The sequence below is a fragment of the Zea mays genome, chromosome 3, assembly GCF_902167145.1.
Source record: "Zea mays cultivar B73 chromosome 3, Zm-B73-REFERENCE-NAM-5.0, whole genome shotgun sequence".
NCBI lineage: Eukaryota > Viridiplantae > Streptophyta > Magnoliopsida > Poales > Poaceae > Zea > Zea mays.
In genome coordinates, this window is record NC_050098.1 from 201,195,691 (window position 1) to 201,209,823 (window position 14,133).

Consider the following 14,133-nt stretch of genomic DNA (forward strand, 5'->3'; position numbering starts at 1 on the left):
TACGACGTGGATCTGGAGCGGGTTAGCGAGGGGTACTGCTTACCTGACGATGAGGAGGCTGCCTTAGCCGAGGTCCAGAGGCTTGACGCGACTGTCGAGGGCCCAAGTGCGGCGCTGGCTTCCTCCTTCGAGGTGGAGGTCTTTTCGCCCGTGTCGCCGTCTGGGGTCGGGCCAGATTCTGCCGAGGGTGGAAATGACGCCTAGGGTGCTGCTCCTCCCCCTGCCGATGTCTGAGCCTGCAAGAACAGTTTGCTTTGAAGTATGCGTATGTTTTTTGCGGCTGCTGATGCCTAGACATTTTAACGTCGGATTATAAAGTTGCGTTTTGTTTCCTCTCGTTTCGAGCGTTAAGACTTGTCCGGTAGCAGAATCCCTTGTCCGAGCGTGAGTCACTTTTCGCGGAAGGTGATGAGTGAGGTATCCGTATCCCGGAGGCATAGGAGTCCCTCGACTCGGTCGGCCTTGCCGCTTACGTGGCCCCCCGTCGTTTTTAGGATTCTGTTATCGACGCAGTCGAAAAAGGCACAAAAGTCGTTCTGGCAAAAAAGTTTTCGAGCGTTAGGACTTGTTCGATAGCAGAATCGCTTATCTGAGCGTGAGTTACTTTTCGCGGAAGGTGATGAGTGAGGTATCCGTATCCCGGAGGCGTAGGAGTCCCTCGGCTCGGTCGGCCTTGCCGTTCAAGGTCTCTCTCGCTCGTCTTTAGGATTTTGTTATCGACGCAGTCGAAAAGCGCGAAAGACGTTCTGGCAAAAGACTTTTCCGAGGAAAATTTGACGCGGAGGGGGTTCCCCCCCTTCTAGCCCCCGAGGGAGGGTCGGGCTTTGCCGAGGCAAGGCTGATCCTTCCTTGATGGTTAGACTTTATTTATGCATGTAAAGAAAGCGAGATACATGAATGACTTGAAACATTTTAAGGGTAAAAGTGACATAGATGTTCAATGTTCCAAGTGTTGCTGTAGACCTCGCTTTGATCGTTGGCCAGCTTGTATGTCTCGGGCTTCAAAATCTTGGCGATGATGAAGGGCCCTTCCCAGGGAGGAGTAAGCTTGTGGCGCCCTCGGGCGTCTTGTCGCAGCCGAAGTACCAAGTCTCCCACTTGGAAGCCTCGGGGCCGAACCCTTCGGGCGTGGTAGCGTCGCAGAGACTGCTGATATTGCGCCAAGTGTAGTAAGGCCACGTCCCGAGCCTCTTCCAGCTGGTCCAACGAATCTTCTCGGCTGGTCTGGTTGCTTTGGTCGTTGTAAGCCTTTGTCCTTGGGGAACCGTATTCTAAGTCCGTGGGTAGGATGGCCTCGGCCCCATAGACTAGAAAGAACGGCGAGAAACTCGTGGCCCGGCTCGGCGTCGTCCTCAGACTCCAAACCACCGAGGGTAGCTCTTTTATCCACCACTTGCCGAACTTATTGAGGTCGTTGTAGATCCTCGGCTTTAGTCCCTGCAAAATCATACCGTTGGCGCGCTCCACCTGCCCATTTGTCATTAGGTGAGCTACGTCGGCCCAGTCCACACGGATGTGGTGGTCTTCGCAGAAGTCTAGGAACTTCTTCCCAGTGAACTGCGTGCCATTGTCGATGATGATGGAGTTTGGGACCCCAAAGCGATGGATGATATTTGTGAAGAACGTCACCGCCTGCTCGGACCCGATGCTGGTTAAGGGTCGGACCTCGATCCACTTGGAGAATTTGTCGATGGCGACCAACAGGTGCTTGAAGCCCCCAGATGCCTTCTGCAAGGGACCAACAAGGTCCAGACCCCATACGGCAAACGGCCAAGTGATGGGTATTGTTTGCACGGTCTGAGCGGGCAGGTGCGTCTGTCTCATGTAGAATTGACACCCTCGGCATGAGCGTATAATCCTAGTGGCGTCGGCCACTGCGGTCGGCCAGTAGAAACCTTGTCGGAAAGCGTTTTCGACGAGGGTCTGAGGTGCTGCATCTTGACCGCAAGCCCTCGAGTGTATTTCTTGTAACAACTCTTGTCCTTGGGCGATGGATATGCATCGTTGGAGAATGCCCGAGGGGCTGCGGTGGTACAACTCTTTTTCATCACCCAGTAAAACGAACGACTTGGCGCGCCGAGCCAGTCACCGAGCTTCGGCCTTGTTGAGGGGCAGCTCTCCTCGGAGGAGATATTGCAGGTACGAGGTCTGCCAATTTTGGTTTGGCGCAACCCCATTCCGCTCTCCCTCGATGCGCAAGGCCTCACCCTCGGCGACCGAGGGTACCTCGGGCTGGGCCGAGGTCTCGTTGGGTTCGAGCGTGTCGTCGAGTTTCACGGATGGTTGATATATGTCCCTGGAGAAGACATCCGGGGGAACTGTCGTTCGCCCCGAGGCTATTTTAGCCAGCTCATCTGCGGTCTCGTTGTACCGTCGAGCAACATGGTTGAGTTCCAGCCTGTGGAACTTATCTTCCAAGCGCCGAACTTCATCGCAATAGGCCTCCATTTTTTTATCGCGACAATGGGAGTTCTTCATGACTTGGTCAATGACGAGCTGCGAGTCGCCCCGAGCGTCGAGGTGCCGAACCCCTAGCTCGACGGCGATGCGCAACCCATTAATCAAAGCCTCATACTCGGCCATGTTGTTTGACGCCGGAAAATGGAGGCGCAGCACGTAGCGCACATGTCTCCCGAGGGGTGAGATGAAGAGCAAGCCAGCACCTGCTCCTGTTTTCATCAGCGACCCATCGAAGTACATGGTCCAAAGTTCGGGCTGGATTGGAGCTGTCGGCAATTGGGTGTCGACCCATTCAGCCAGGAAGTCCGCCAAGACTTGGGACTTTATGGCCTTCCGAGGGGCAAATGAAATTGTTTCGCCCATGAGTTCCACTGCCCATTTTGCTATCCTACCCGAGGCCTCTCGGCACTGGATGATCTCTCCCAGGGGGAAGGATGACACCACAGTCACCGGATGAGACTCGAAGTAGTGTCGCAACTTTCGCCGCGTCAGAATTACTGCGTACAGTAGCTTCTGGATTTGTGGGTAGCGGATCTTGGTCTCGGATAGCACCTCACTGATGAAGTAGACCGGCCTCTGGACGAGCAGTGCATGCCCCTCTTCTCGTCTCTCGACTACGATCGCGGCGCTGACCACCTGAGTGGTTGCGGCTACGTAGATCAAGAGGGCTTCTCCCGCAGCGGGGGGCACCAAGATGGGCGCGTTAGTAAGGAGTGCCTTTAAGTTTCCGAGGGCTTCCTCGGCCTCGGGGTCTAAGTGAAGCGCTCGGCCTTCCTTAAGAGGCGGTACAAGGGTAATCCTTTCTCGCCAAGGTGCGAGATGAAGCGGCTCAGAGCCGCAAGGCATCCCATGACCCTTTGTACTCCTTTTAAATCCTTGATGGGTCCCATGTTGGTGATGGCTGCAATCTTCTCCGGGTTGGCCTCGATGCCTCGCTCGGAGACGATGAACCCTAGGAGCATGCCTCGGGGGACTCTGAAGACACACTTCTCAGGATTGAGTTTTACGCCTTTTGCACGCAGGCACCCGAAAGTTACTTCGAGGTCGGAGAGGAGATCGGAGGCTTTTCTTGTCTTGACAACGATGTCATCGACGTAAGCCTCGACCATTCTGCCGATGTGCTCTCCGAACACATGGTTCATGCACCTTTGGTAGGGTGCACCTGCATTCCTGAAGCCAAATGGCATAGTAATATAACAATACATGCCAAAGGGTGTGATGAAAGAAGTCGCGAGCTGCTCGGATTCTTTCATCTTGATTTGGTGATAATCTGAATAGGCGTCGAGGAATGACAGGGTTTCGCACCCAGCAGTGGAGTCCTCAATTTGATCGATGCGAGGCAGAGGGTAGGGAACCTTCAGACATGCTTTGTTTAAACCAGTGTAGTCTACGCACATCCTCCATTTCCCACCCTTTTTATTTACAAGCACAGGGTTAGCTAGCCATTCGGGATGGAATACCTCTTTGATGAACCCTGCAGCCATCAGCTTGTGGACCTCCTCGCCTATGGCCCTGGGCTTCTCTTCATCAAAGCGACGCAGGTGCTGCTTCACGGGTCGGGCACCGACTCGGATATCCAGCGAGTGCTCGGCGACATCCCTCGGTATGCTTGGCATGTCCGAGGGACTCCACGCAAAGATTTCGGCATTTGCGCGGAGAAAGTCGACGAGCACTGCTTCCTATTTGGGGTCGAGCTCGAAGCCGATCCTGACTTGCTTGCAGGCGTCGTTGCTGGGGTCGAGGGCGACGGTCTTAACCGCCTCGGCTAGTTCGAAGTTGCCGGCGTGGCGCTTCGCATCAGGCGCCTCCTTGGAGAGGCAATCCAGGTCGGCGATGAGGGCCTTGGACTCGGCGATGGCCTCTGCATACTCCACGCATTCCATGTCGCACTCGTAAGTGTGGCGGTACGTGGATCCGACGGTGATGATTCCCTTGGGGCCCGACATCTTGAGCTTGAGGTACGTGTAGTTGGGGACGACCATGAACTTGGCGTAGCATGGTCTTCCCAGCACCGCGTGATAGGTTCCTCGGAACCCGATCACCTCGAACATGAGGGTTTCCTTGCGGAAGTTGGAGGGAGGTCCGAAGCAGACGGGCAAATCAAGTTGCCCAAGGGGCAGGACGTGCTTACCGGGGATGATCCCGTGAAAGGGTGCTGCACCGGCCTGGATCATGGATAGATCTATCCCCAAGAGCCCTAGGGTCTCGGCATAGATGATGTTGAGGCTGCTGCCTCCGGCCATGAGGATCTTGATGAGCCTAGCGTTGCCGATGACGGGGTCGACGATGAACGGTTACCTTCCTGGGCTCGACACATAGTCGAGGTGGTCGCCTTGGTTGAAGGTGATGGGCTTGTCGGACCAGTCTAGGTAGACTGGCGCCGCTACCTTCACCGAGCAGACCTCCCGGTGCCGAGCCGAGGCGTTCGCCACCTGTCCACCGTAGATCATGAAGCAATCACGGACCTCTGGGAACTCCTCTTCCCTGTCGCCCCCCTTCTTGTTGTTGCCTTGGTCCTTCCCACCTTCTGTCGTGGGTCCCGCCTTAATGAAGTAACGCCAGAGCATGTCGCACTTTGATAGGGGCACGACTCCTTGAGCATCTTGTCAAACGTGTTGACTCCTCTAGGAGGCTTCCGAGGATTCCTGTGCTCGGCATCAGCGACGAGATCCGCGTCAACGGCGTCGCGCTTTGCTCGCGCCTTCTTCTTGGCCTTCTTTATCGGGCCACGCTGGATGGATGCCTCGGGGGCATCTTCCTTATGTCTTCCCTGAGGCTGCTTGTCCTTCCAGAAGATGGCTTCGACCGCCTCCTGACCAGAGCCGAACTTGGTGGCGATGTCCATCAATTCGCTCGCCTTGGTGGGAGTCTTGCGCCCCAGTTTGCTCACCAGGTCCTGGCACGTGGTGCCGGCGAGGAACGCCCCGATGACATCTGAGTCGGTGATGTTAGGCAACTCGGTGCGCTGCTTCGAAAACCGCCGGATGTACTCTCGCAGGGATTCCCGTGGCTGCTGTCGGCAGATTCAGAGATCCCATGAGTTACCAGGGCGCATGTACGTACCTTGGAAGTTTCCCGCGAAGGCCTTGACCAGGTCACCCCAGTCGAAGATCTGCGTAGGAGGCAGATGCTCCAGCCATGCCCGGGCAGCATCGAAGAGGAAAAGGGGGAGGTTGCGAATGATGAGGTTGTCGTCATTCGTCCCTCCCAACTGGCATGCCAGTCGGTAATACGCAAGCCACAACTCCGGCCTTGTCTGCCCTGAGTACTTGGTGATGGAAGTCGAGGCTCGGAACCGGGTCGGGAACGGCGCCCGTCGTATGGCCCGGCTGAAGACCCTCGGACCTGGCGGTTCGGGCGAGGGGCTCCGGTCCTCCTCACTGTCGTAGCATCCTCCGCGCCTGGGGTGGTAGCCTCGGCGCACCTTCTCTTCGAGGCGGGCTCGACGGTCACGGCGGTGCTGCTCGTCGCCGAGGCGATCCGGTGCTGCGGGCGCCCCGTCCCGTGTGCGCTCGGTGCGGACCAAGGCCTCTCGCACGTGTCGGGAGGTCGTTGCGCGATGCTTCGAGGGGCACCCTTGCCTTTGGGAGGCAGAGCTCTCGGCTCGTCGGACCGCTGTGTCTTCCAGGAGACCCTTGAGTTCGCCCTGGATACGTCGCCCTCGGTAGTGGATGGCTCCGGCATTGCTCGGAGTAGCATCGCCGCTGCAGCTAGATTTTGGTCGACCCCGCTGAAGGCCGGGGGCAGCCCTGCCCTGGCATCATCAACGATACGGCGCTGGACGTCTCGGGCCCGATGACGCGCTCCTCCGGCAAGTGCTCGACCTGCCCACTCCTGCTCGATATTTTGTCGGAGTTGCACAAGCCGCCCCGCTTCTTCGTCGAGCTTGGCCTGCATCTCACGGAATTGCTCGAGTTGTGTGTCCTGACCCCTACAGGGACTGGGACCACAACTAGCTCCCGCGGGATATCAACGCGAGACGCAGGCAATGGGGCGTTGTCATCTTGCAGCATGCCGAGGGGGTTGTCTTCGCAGTGATCCCCCTGATCGATGTGGAGACACTCGCTCCTTGGGTCGTAACCCTCGTCGCCGAGGCTGTGGCCATCGTTAGAGCAGCCGGAGAGGAAATAGTCACATGCGGACATGAAGTCTCGCATGGCACTGGGATCACTGAGTCCGGAGAAATCCCAACCGCAGTCGGAGTCGTCGTCTTCCTCGAAACCCGCGAGTCCGGAGGTTGAGACGACCGTCAGTCGGTCCCAAGATGACCACATACGATACCCTGGAAGGTCAGGGTATGCCCTTGCGAAAGCGCTCACCGAAGCGGGGTCGCATGGTGGATCGAAGCTGAATCTAAAAGAGACAGGGTGGAAAACGGACGGTACCTTTTGGTCGATGGACGGTGGTGAAGTCGCGTCGGGGACGGAATGCACCGTTATCTCAGGTACGAGGCTAACGCCCAACAAGTCCTTCGCGAGGGTGCTGGCGTCATCAGTCCGCTTGGGGTTGGCACGCAGCAGGGAAACGACACCCGTCGTTGTCTCAGGTGGGAGGACAACACCCGACATGTCCCCCGTAGGGGTGCCGGTGTCGTTGACTCGCTCTGGTCCGACAGCCGATGAGGTGCCGCCTCCTGCCTGGCCACGGTTGCCCCGTCTCCTTCTCCTCCGGCGTTGAGGATGGCGGGGCAAACCCGGGTGTTCCTCTTCTGCCACGATGGGAAGTCGTCGTTGAGTTCGTCGCCGCCGGGCGAGCCGACGACCGTTATTGCTGTCGCGCTGCGAGGGAAGGAGTACCATGTCGTAGCTGCCGTCAAGGGACATGAACTCGAGACTCCCGAAGCGGATCACCGTCCCCGGCTAAAGAGGATGCTGGAGGCTACCCATCTGGAACTCAACGGAAAGTGTTCGTTAACACGCAGTGAGCCCCTACCTGGCGCGCCAACTGTCGGCGTTTCAGACCCGCGAGGACCGTCAACCGACCAGTAAATTTGTTGATGCGTGTCCCTGCCCAGATGGGTTGATGCAAGATTGAACACAAGAGGGAAATGAGGCTTATGTTATCTTGCACCGGGGTGCTCGTAGTAGGGGTTACAAGCGTCGCGAGAGAGCGAGGGCGAGAGCGAGAGAGAGAGTCTCTGTGTTCCCCCTATGTCCATGTCCTGTGTCAACGTGAATGTATCTCAGCGTGAACCTAAACGTGAACCCCCTCAACGTCGTGTCGCCTCGCGTGTCGTCGCGTGGCTTAGGAAGGCCCTGGACATCCCCTTTTATAGATACAAGGAGATGCCCAGCTGTACAATGGGGTGTAGCTATGTGCTAACGTGGCTGGCGGAGAAGCGCCTTGAGCCCTGTACATGAGTTAACGTGGCCGTCGGAGAAGTGCCTTGAGCCCTGTAGAAGCACAATTGTCGGTGCGGCATGGATCCTGCTGACGTTTCCTTGCTTCCGTAGGGGGTTGAGAGCAATCCGATGTCATGGGCGCACGCGGGGAACCATCATTACCTATTGCCGGAGTAACCTTACATGGGACACCGGTCTTGTTCCTTCGTAGTCTGAGGCAGCTAGCTAGGAGTAGGGTAATGATGTATCCCTTGTAGCGTAGTCGGTCCGAGGCCCAGGTCGGGCGAGGCGGAGACTTCTCCTAAGGCCGAGGCTGAGGTCGGGCGAGGTTGTGACTCCTCCCGAGGCCGAGGCTAGGGCCGAGGCCTGGGGTCGGGCGAGGCGGAGACCTTCTCCCGAGGCCGAGGCCTAAGGTCAGGCGAGGCGGAGCTCCCTGTTGCGCTCGAGGCCGAACTCGTGGGAGATCGTGACTCAGTTTTACCCTGGTGGTTGGCACAGTAGCCAGAGCGGGGCGAACAACGTTGTTTTCTTGTCAGATCGGTCAGTAAAGGGGCGAAGTGACTGCGGTCACTTCGACCTTGCCGACTGAGGCACGCGTGTCAGGATAAGGTGTTAGGCGATCCCCGTATTAAATGCGCATGCGATATGGTCGGCTGGTAAGGCGATTTGGCCAAGGTCGCTGCACGATAAAGGCTGCCCGAGCTGGGCTGCGGGCGAGCCGAGGGTGCGTCTGCTGACTGAGGGGACCCTCAGGCAAGGCGTGAATCCGTCCAGTACTACTGTTCCTGCCCGAGGCTGGGCTCGGATGAGGTCGCGTCCCTCGGTAGACGTGGCCTTGATTTGAACCGCGCTTTATCAGCCGTGTATGGTTTGTTCTGAAGATGTTTTCGAGCCGGATTAAGGAGCATTGGGGGTACCTCTAATTACGGTGCCCGACAGCTCCCTGTTCCCAAATCTAGTTTACTAGTACCTAAATCTAGTTTACTAGTACGACCACTTCATAACCTCATAGGTCAAGACACTGATAACATGTCAGAATAAAGACTATCTACAGTGGAGTGTGGAAAATAAAGAACGTGGAACTATAGATGATATTGTTCGACAGTGTTGCAGAAAGAAGTTCGAAATAAATGATGAAATAAAAGATGTGATAACGTACCTTCTCGATATAGCCTAAGCGACGTTGCCCTCCTGTTGGGACAGGCCTTGTCACCGAGCACTTGCTCGCTTCCTGAGCCACAGCCGCTAGAGTTGCTATCATTATTACATGTATTAAATATAGTCTAATTATAGAACTTGTTACGCTAGATAAATACGAAAAAACGAGACGAATCAATTAAATATAATTAAGATTATATTTAATACTCATAACTAATTCAAATATTTAATGTGACACGAACTAAACTTTAGTCATAATAACCAAACACTTCTGAACACAATTTCATGCCTTTCACATGGTCGTAGTTCACGCAAACATTAGTCACATTTCAGAGTCAGAGCTACGGTCGCTACGGACCGAAAATACAGTTAGGATCGCACTTACACAAAAATTTACAAGTAAACCGTAACGATGATCAACCATCGTTATTTGATAAAGAACAGATAGTTTTCACAAACTAGTAAAAGAACCGTTGAAGCTAACTTTATTCGGGAGGGTCAACGTCGGGACAGCGACGTCATTAGAATATCCTAATTCGGTCAACAAACTTAGAACATTTTTCTTAGTCGTTGGGCCAAATAATAAATACTACCTCCGTTTCTAAATACTTGACGCCCAACAATTCAGCTTTGAATTAGGAAACGTCATGTATAAAAAAACAGAGGGAGTAGTAACGTAGGCTTGGAAGAAAGGCTAGGATAAAAAAGAGATAGAGTGGATCACAATTCAATGTATTATGTGTATTGGTCATCTCAATTGATGAGTGTGGCCCTAAAACGAGAGTGGCCTTATCTTTCGAGAGGTTGAAACCCCTTTCTAAACACATCAGAATGCAAGTTAGATTTGGATTGGGCCTTACAAACCATCATGACAGGTTCTAGTACACCCCAAACCGGTCCGATAGGTTTTACTCAACGTCCAGAGCAAAAACCTTTTCAAGAATCATAAGTAATTTATCCAGACTCTATGCGAGATGATCTATATATGTTATTTCAAAAAAAAAAACATATGTGGTTGGCCTCTTGCTAGCAACCTCAAAACATGCACCAAATTGGCAAAGAGATAGAGTAGATTAATTTTTAATTTATTGTGTGCATTGACCTCCTCAATCAGTTATGGCCCTTATGCTTGAAAGCTGAGGGTGGCCTTATTTGTCAAGAGGGCAAAACCTCTCCCAAAAGGCGAGTTAGATCTAGACCAGAGATAGTAGAAAACCGGTCTAATTGGTTCCCAAACTAGTCTGTCTAGTTCTACTCTATCCAAATTGGCATAACCATTTTTAGGTTAAAAAATCTTTTGAAATTCATTCGGACTCTAAACGAGACAATATGTATATATTTTTCGATCAGTTCAGTATGTTTTGGAAGTGTCGTCACCAGTTTCGATTTGATCAGCCCCCGAAAAGTTTAATTCATCTAGGCTCTAAATAAGATGACCTAATACCCCCATTTGGATGTAAATATTGGTGCATGGAATCGAGAACTAGAATCAACTTTCGTAATAACGTTGTTTGGTTGCACATGGAATCGAGATTTAGAATCAGAGACCCAATTATTAGTATTGGACTATAACTGGAAGCTCTCTCCCAATAGAGAACACCGCCCTCTGTATCGTGTGGAATTATACCACACAATTTCAAACTCCAATTCAATAACATCCAAACGATAGAAATTAAATATGCATCTAATTTTAATAACATGGCCGATTTGGTATTGAACGCATGTGCTGTTTGGTTCACATAGGGCGCGTTTGGTTGCCTGGTTTTGGCCCAGCCTGGCCCATGGGATCCAATGTCCGGCTGTTTGGTTGCCTGCACTGCATCCAGACGCTGCATCCGCTCGTGCAAAACCCCCTCCCCAGCCTGGCTCCAGCGGCACGCCAGGAGTTCCCGTTTCTTCTCGGCCTGGCTGGCCGCGCACGCGAGCGGGCGAGCGCGCGCTCCGAAAGCTGTCTCCCGCCATGCAGCCGCCTTCGCGCGGGAAGCTACTAGGGTTACCGCCTCCCTTTCGCGCCAATCTCTGGTATTTCTAGCCCGCTGTGGCGTCGCAGCCCTCTGTCGTCCCTTCTTCTTCCTCTCCTCCTTTCTTTCTCCCGGTGAGAGCAGGTGATGTTTTGTGCTATTTCCTCCTTCGTGTTCTGGATTTGCAAGATCTGTGGTGGCTACTAACATTTTTTGTGTTTCCCCTTTCCCTCGATCTATTGGAATCTGGTTAGGGTTCGTGGTCATCTCGGTTAGGGTTCTTGACAAAAAAGCGCAGGTAACCTCGAAGGCGCCCTAGATCTTGTGATTCCCTGTGGATTAGGGTTGAAACTTTGCATATGATTCATGTCCCTTCCTGATGTTTCATTTTGTTATCTGAGCACATGTCCTAGTCATTGATGTTTCAATTTGTTATCTGAGCACATGTCTTAGTCATTGATGTTTCATTTTTTATGTGAGCACATGTTCTGAGCCATGCAATTTCCAATCTTGCTATGTATTAGATGGCACCCGTGGATCAGAGAACAATGCTTGTCAATCCAGCGACTGCTTTTGTTGCTGTTATTTATGCATACTTCATGAGTAGGTTTAGGGTAGCACAAGCCGCACGTCCTCAAATCACATATGGCCCGTTAAGTGCTATGGATGAGGAAAGGCAAGCAAATCTGAACAAAATTTACAAGACCCAGGTGCAATTAGTGCTTGCATGTTGTATTTTTCATAATTGGATTCTTGATCATGGACAAGATGAGGTGTTCCCTGAGGAATCTACATGGGAACCCAATTCTAATAACAGTTCACAACTTGATGGTACTGATGTGGTTGACAATGTAGCTTGGGGTAATAAGAGGGATGAAATGGCCAACCAGATGTGGATCAATAGGGGCACCTCCCATGTTTAGTTGAGTGGTGCCAATTGGGATGAAGACTTATGCATGATAAGTCTGGAGGATGAGCACTACAATGGACACATTAAGGTCTGTGTTTATTTTTTTTTCATAAATAAACCATTGTACTCAGGTGTACAACATTCCTTTTTCCTCTTGCATTGTATTCCTAACTTCTCCTGAACATTATACTTAGGCCCACCCTAAGGATGCTGAGTTCTTAAACAAGCCTATAGAGAACTATAAGGAGATGATGACTATATTTGGGACAGGATTAGCAACTGGGAAGTATGCTATGGGTTCAAATGAAGCTTTAGGATCTCCGTGTGAGGGTGCTACTAGCTCTGTTAAGACTGATTCACTTGATGAGGACAAGAGTGGTAAGTCAGTTGATGATGGTGCCAAAATGTGGGGTGAGGCAACAAAGGATATGAAAGAAGGTAGTAGTGGTGTAGGCAATAAGAGGAAGAGGAGTGTTCTCAGTGATGAGGACACTCTGATGTTGTCTAAAATGACAGATGCTGTCAAGGATGTGGCAGGTGCTATTCGTGAGACCAAAGTGGAGGTGATTAATCCTGACCTCTATGTTGCAGTGATGTATATGCCTGGTTTTAATGAGGAAGCTTTAATTAGTGCTTTCTCTCATCTGGTGGACAACAAGGCATAGGGGGATGCTTTTGTCCACATGACTGACTCCCATCGTGTCCTGTGGCTAAGGACATGGCTAGCCAAGAACTACTACCTGTAGATGCAAATTATGCTAACTGACTGATCATTCTTTTGGGTAGCGAAACATATACCATGAGAGTTTTTGCTTTTGCTGTGATACAACTTGCTTGTCTGTAAGGTCACTAATTTCTGGGGGTCTTTAGGTCTGAGGGTGATCCTTTGCTGGGTTGTTGGAGTACTGAGAGGTTGAAGGCATATGTGATCAGTCAGATTGTTTCCTTTGCCTACGATCAGTCAGATTGTTGCCTGTAATGTATGTGATTTTCATGCTTGATCTGAGATGGTTTCCATTGCCTATGTTGATTGGCAAATTTTGATACCTTGATCTGAGATGATTTCCATTGCCTATGATGATTACAAAATTTACAGCTATGGCTTGGTACGTAGTACATGTTGGCCGTCAAACTGGTGTCTACTCTTCCTGGGAAGCTTGCCATGCTCAAGTAAATGGTTTCAAAGGAGCTTGCTACAAAAGATACAATTCAAGAGAAGAAGCGATGACAGCTTTCAATGGTCACGACAATGAGGACAAACAACAGGAAGTTCCAGTACTTCTTAGGAACAAAGCTAGTGCTATTACAATTAAAGATGTAATAATATTTGCAGGAGGTGTTGTAATATTAGTGCAAGCTTTAATCATTACAATTTTAGTTTCCAAATTGATGTAATAATGGTTACATTAGCTGTTTGATCCCCTCTTGGTCTGTGGGGGTAACCTTACCGATGTATGCAAGAGGTGACTTTAACAACATGCATGCAGCCAACCAAACGTCCATGTGCTTGCATCTGCAATTTGAATCCGCATCTCATACAAGCAACCAAACATAGACTCTGTGCAGCCAGAATCGACTTGACCAAGTAACCAAACACTGGGCTGCTGGACGAACTCAACCAGGCCAGCTGTAACCTGGCTGGTTTGGTGCGAGCCAGGCAGGCTTGGGAAACGATCCAAACGCGCCAATATTGTGTACGTGATGGGTAATTGATAACGCTAAACCATGTTTGTTTAAATCCAATCATAATCAGATATGCATCTATTCAAACTTGTTACAACCAATACTCGAGTGTGAATCGTTAACGTTGTCATTTACGTTCCATTTCGTGAACCATACAACAGCAGCACGATTCAAATCCGCACTCTCTAATATCCGCATCTAAACGGAATAGTATATTTTAATCATCTTGGTGACGGAAACATGAGCGTTTGTTTTCGTGACGACATTGCGTTTAAAAGCATGAAGAAGACAAAAAAAAAAACCTGCCAAACCCCGCGCATCGTCCGGCCGTCCACAACAGAAAATGAGCACAAATGAACTGCACAAGGGAAAATCGCGAACGCTGGGATTCACCCCTTCCCCTCTCGATCCAAAACATGGCTACTACACTGCCTTTTGCTGGTACCGAAGGTCCAAAGCCATGAAAGCGCGTAGCCGTACTCGCACGCTCGTTCTACGGCCTCAAAGGATTCGCTCGGCGGTGCGGACTGCGGAGTAGGACAGACAGTATCGGTCGGGCACCAGAATCTCACAGGACATGGTGCGCGCGGTTCAGACGCCCGCCCCACATGCGTGGTAT

General features: G+C 51.8%; 1 protein-coding gene across 1 annotated transcript; it reads left to right on the plus strand.

Moving 5' to 3' along the window:
- The first annotated feature begins 11,680 nt into the window (after nt 1-11,680).
- LOC109945185 (uncharacterized) lies at nt 11,681-13,327 on the plus strand. The gene is made up of 4 exons (XM_020551012.1): nt 11,681-11,752; nt 11,845-11,919; nt 12,026-12,394; nt 12,928-13,327. The coding sequence occupies exons 1-4, from the start codon at nt 11,681-11,683 to the stop codon at nt 12,943-12,945; spliced, it is 534 nt and encodes a 177-aa protein (XP_020406601.1). The 3' UTR covers nt 12,946-13,327.
- The last annotated feature ends 806 nt before the right edge of the window (nt 13,328-14,133 follow it).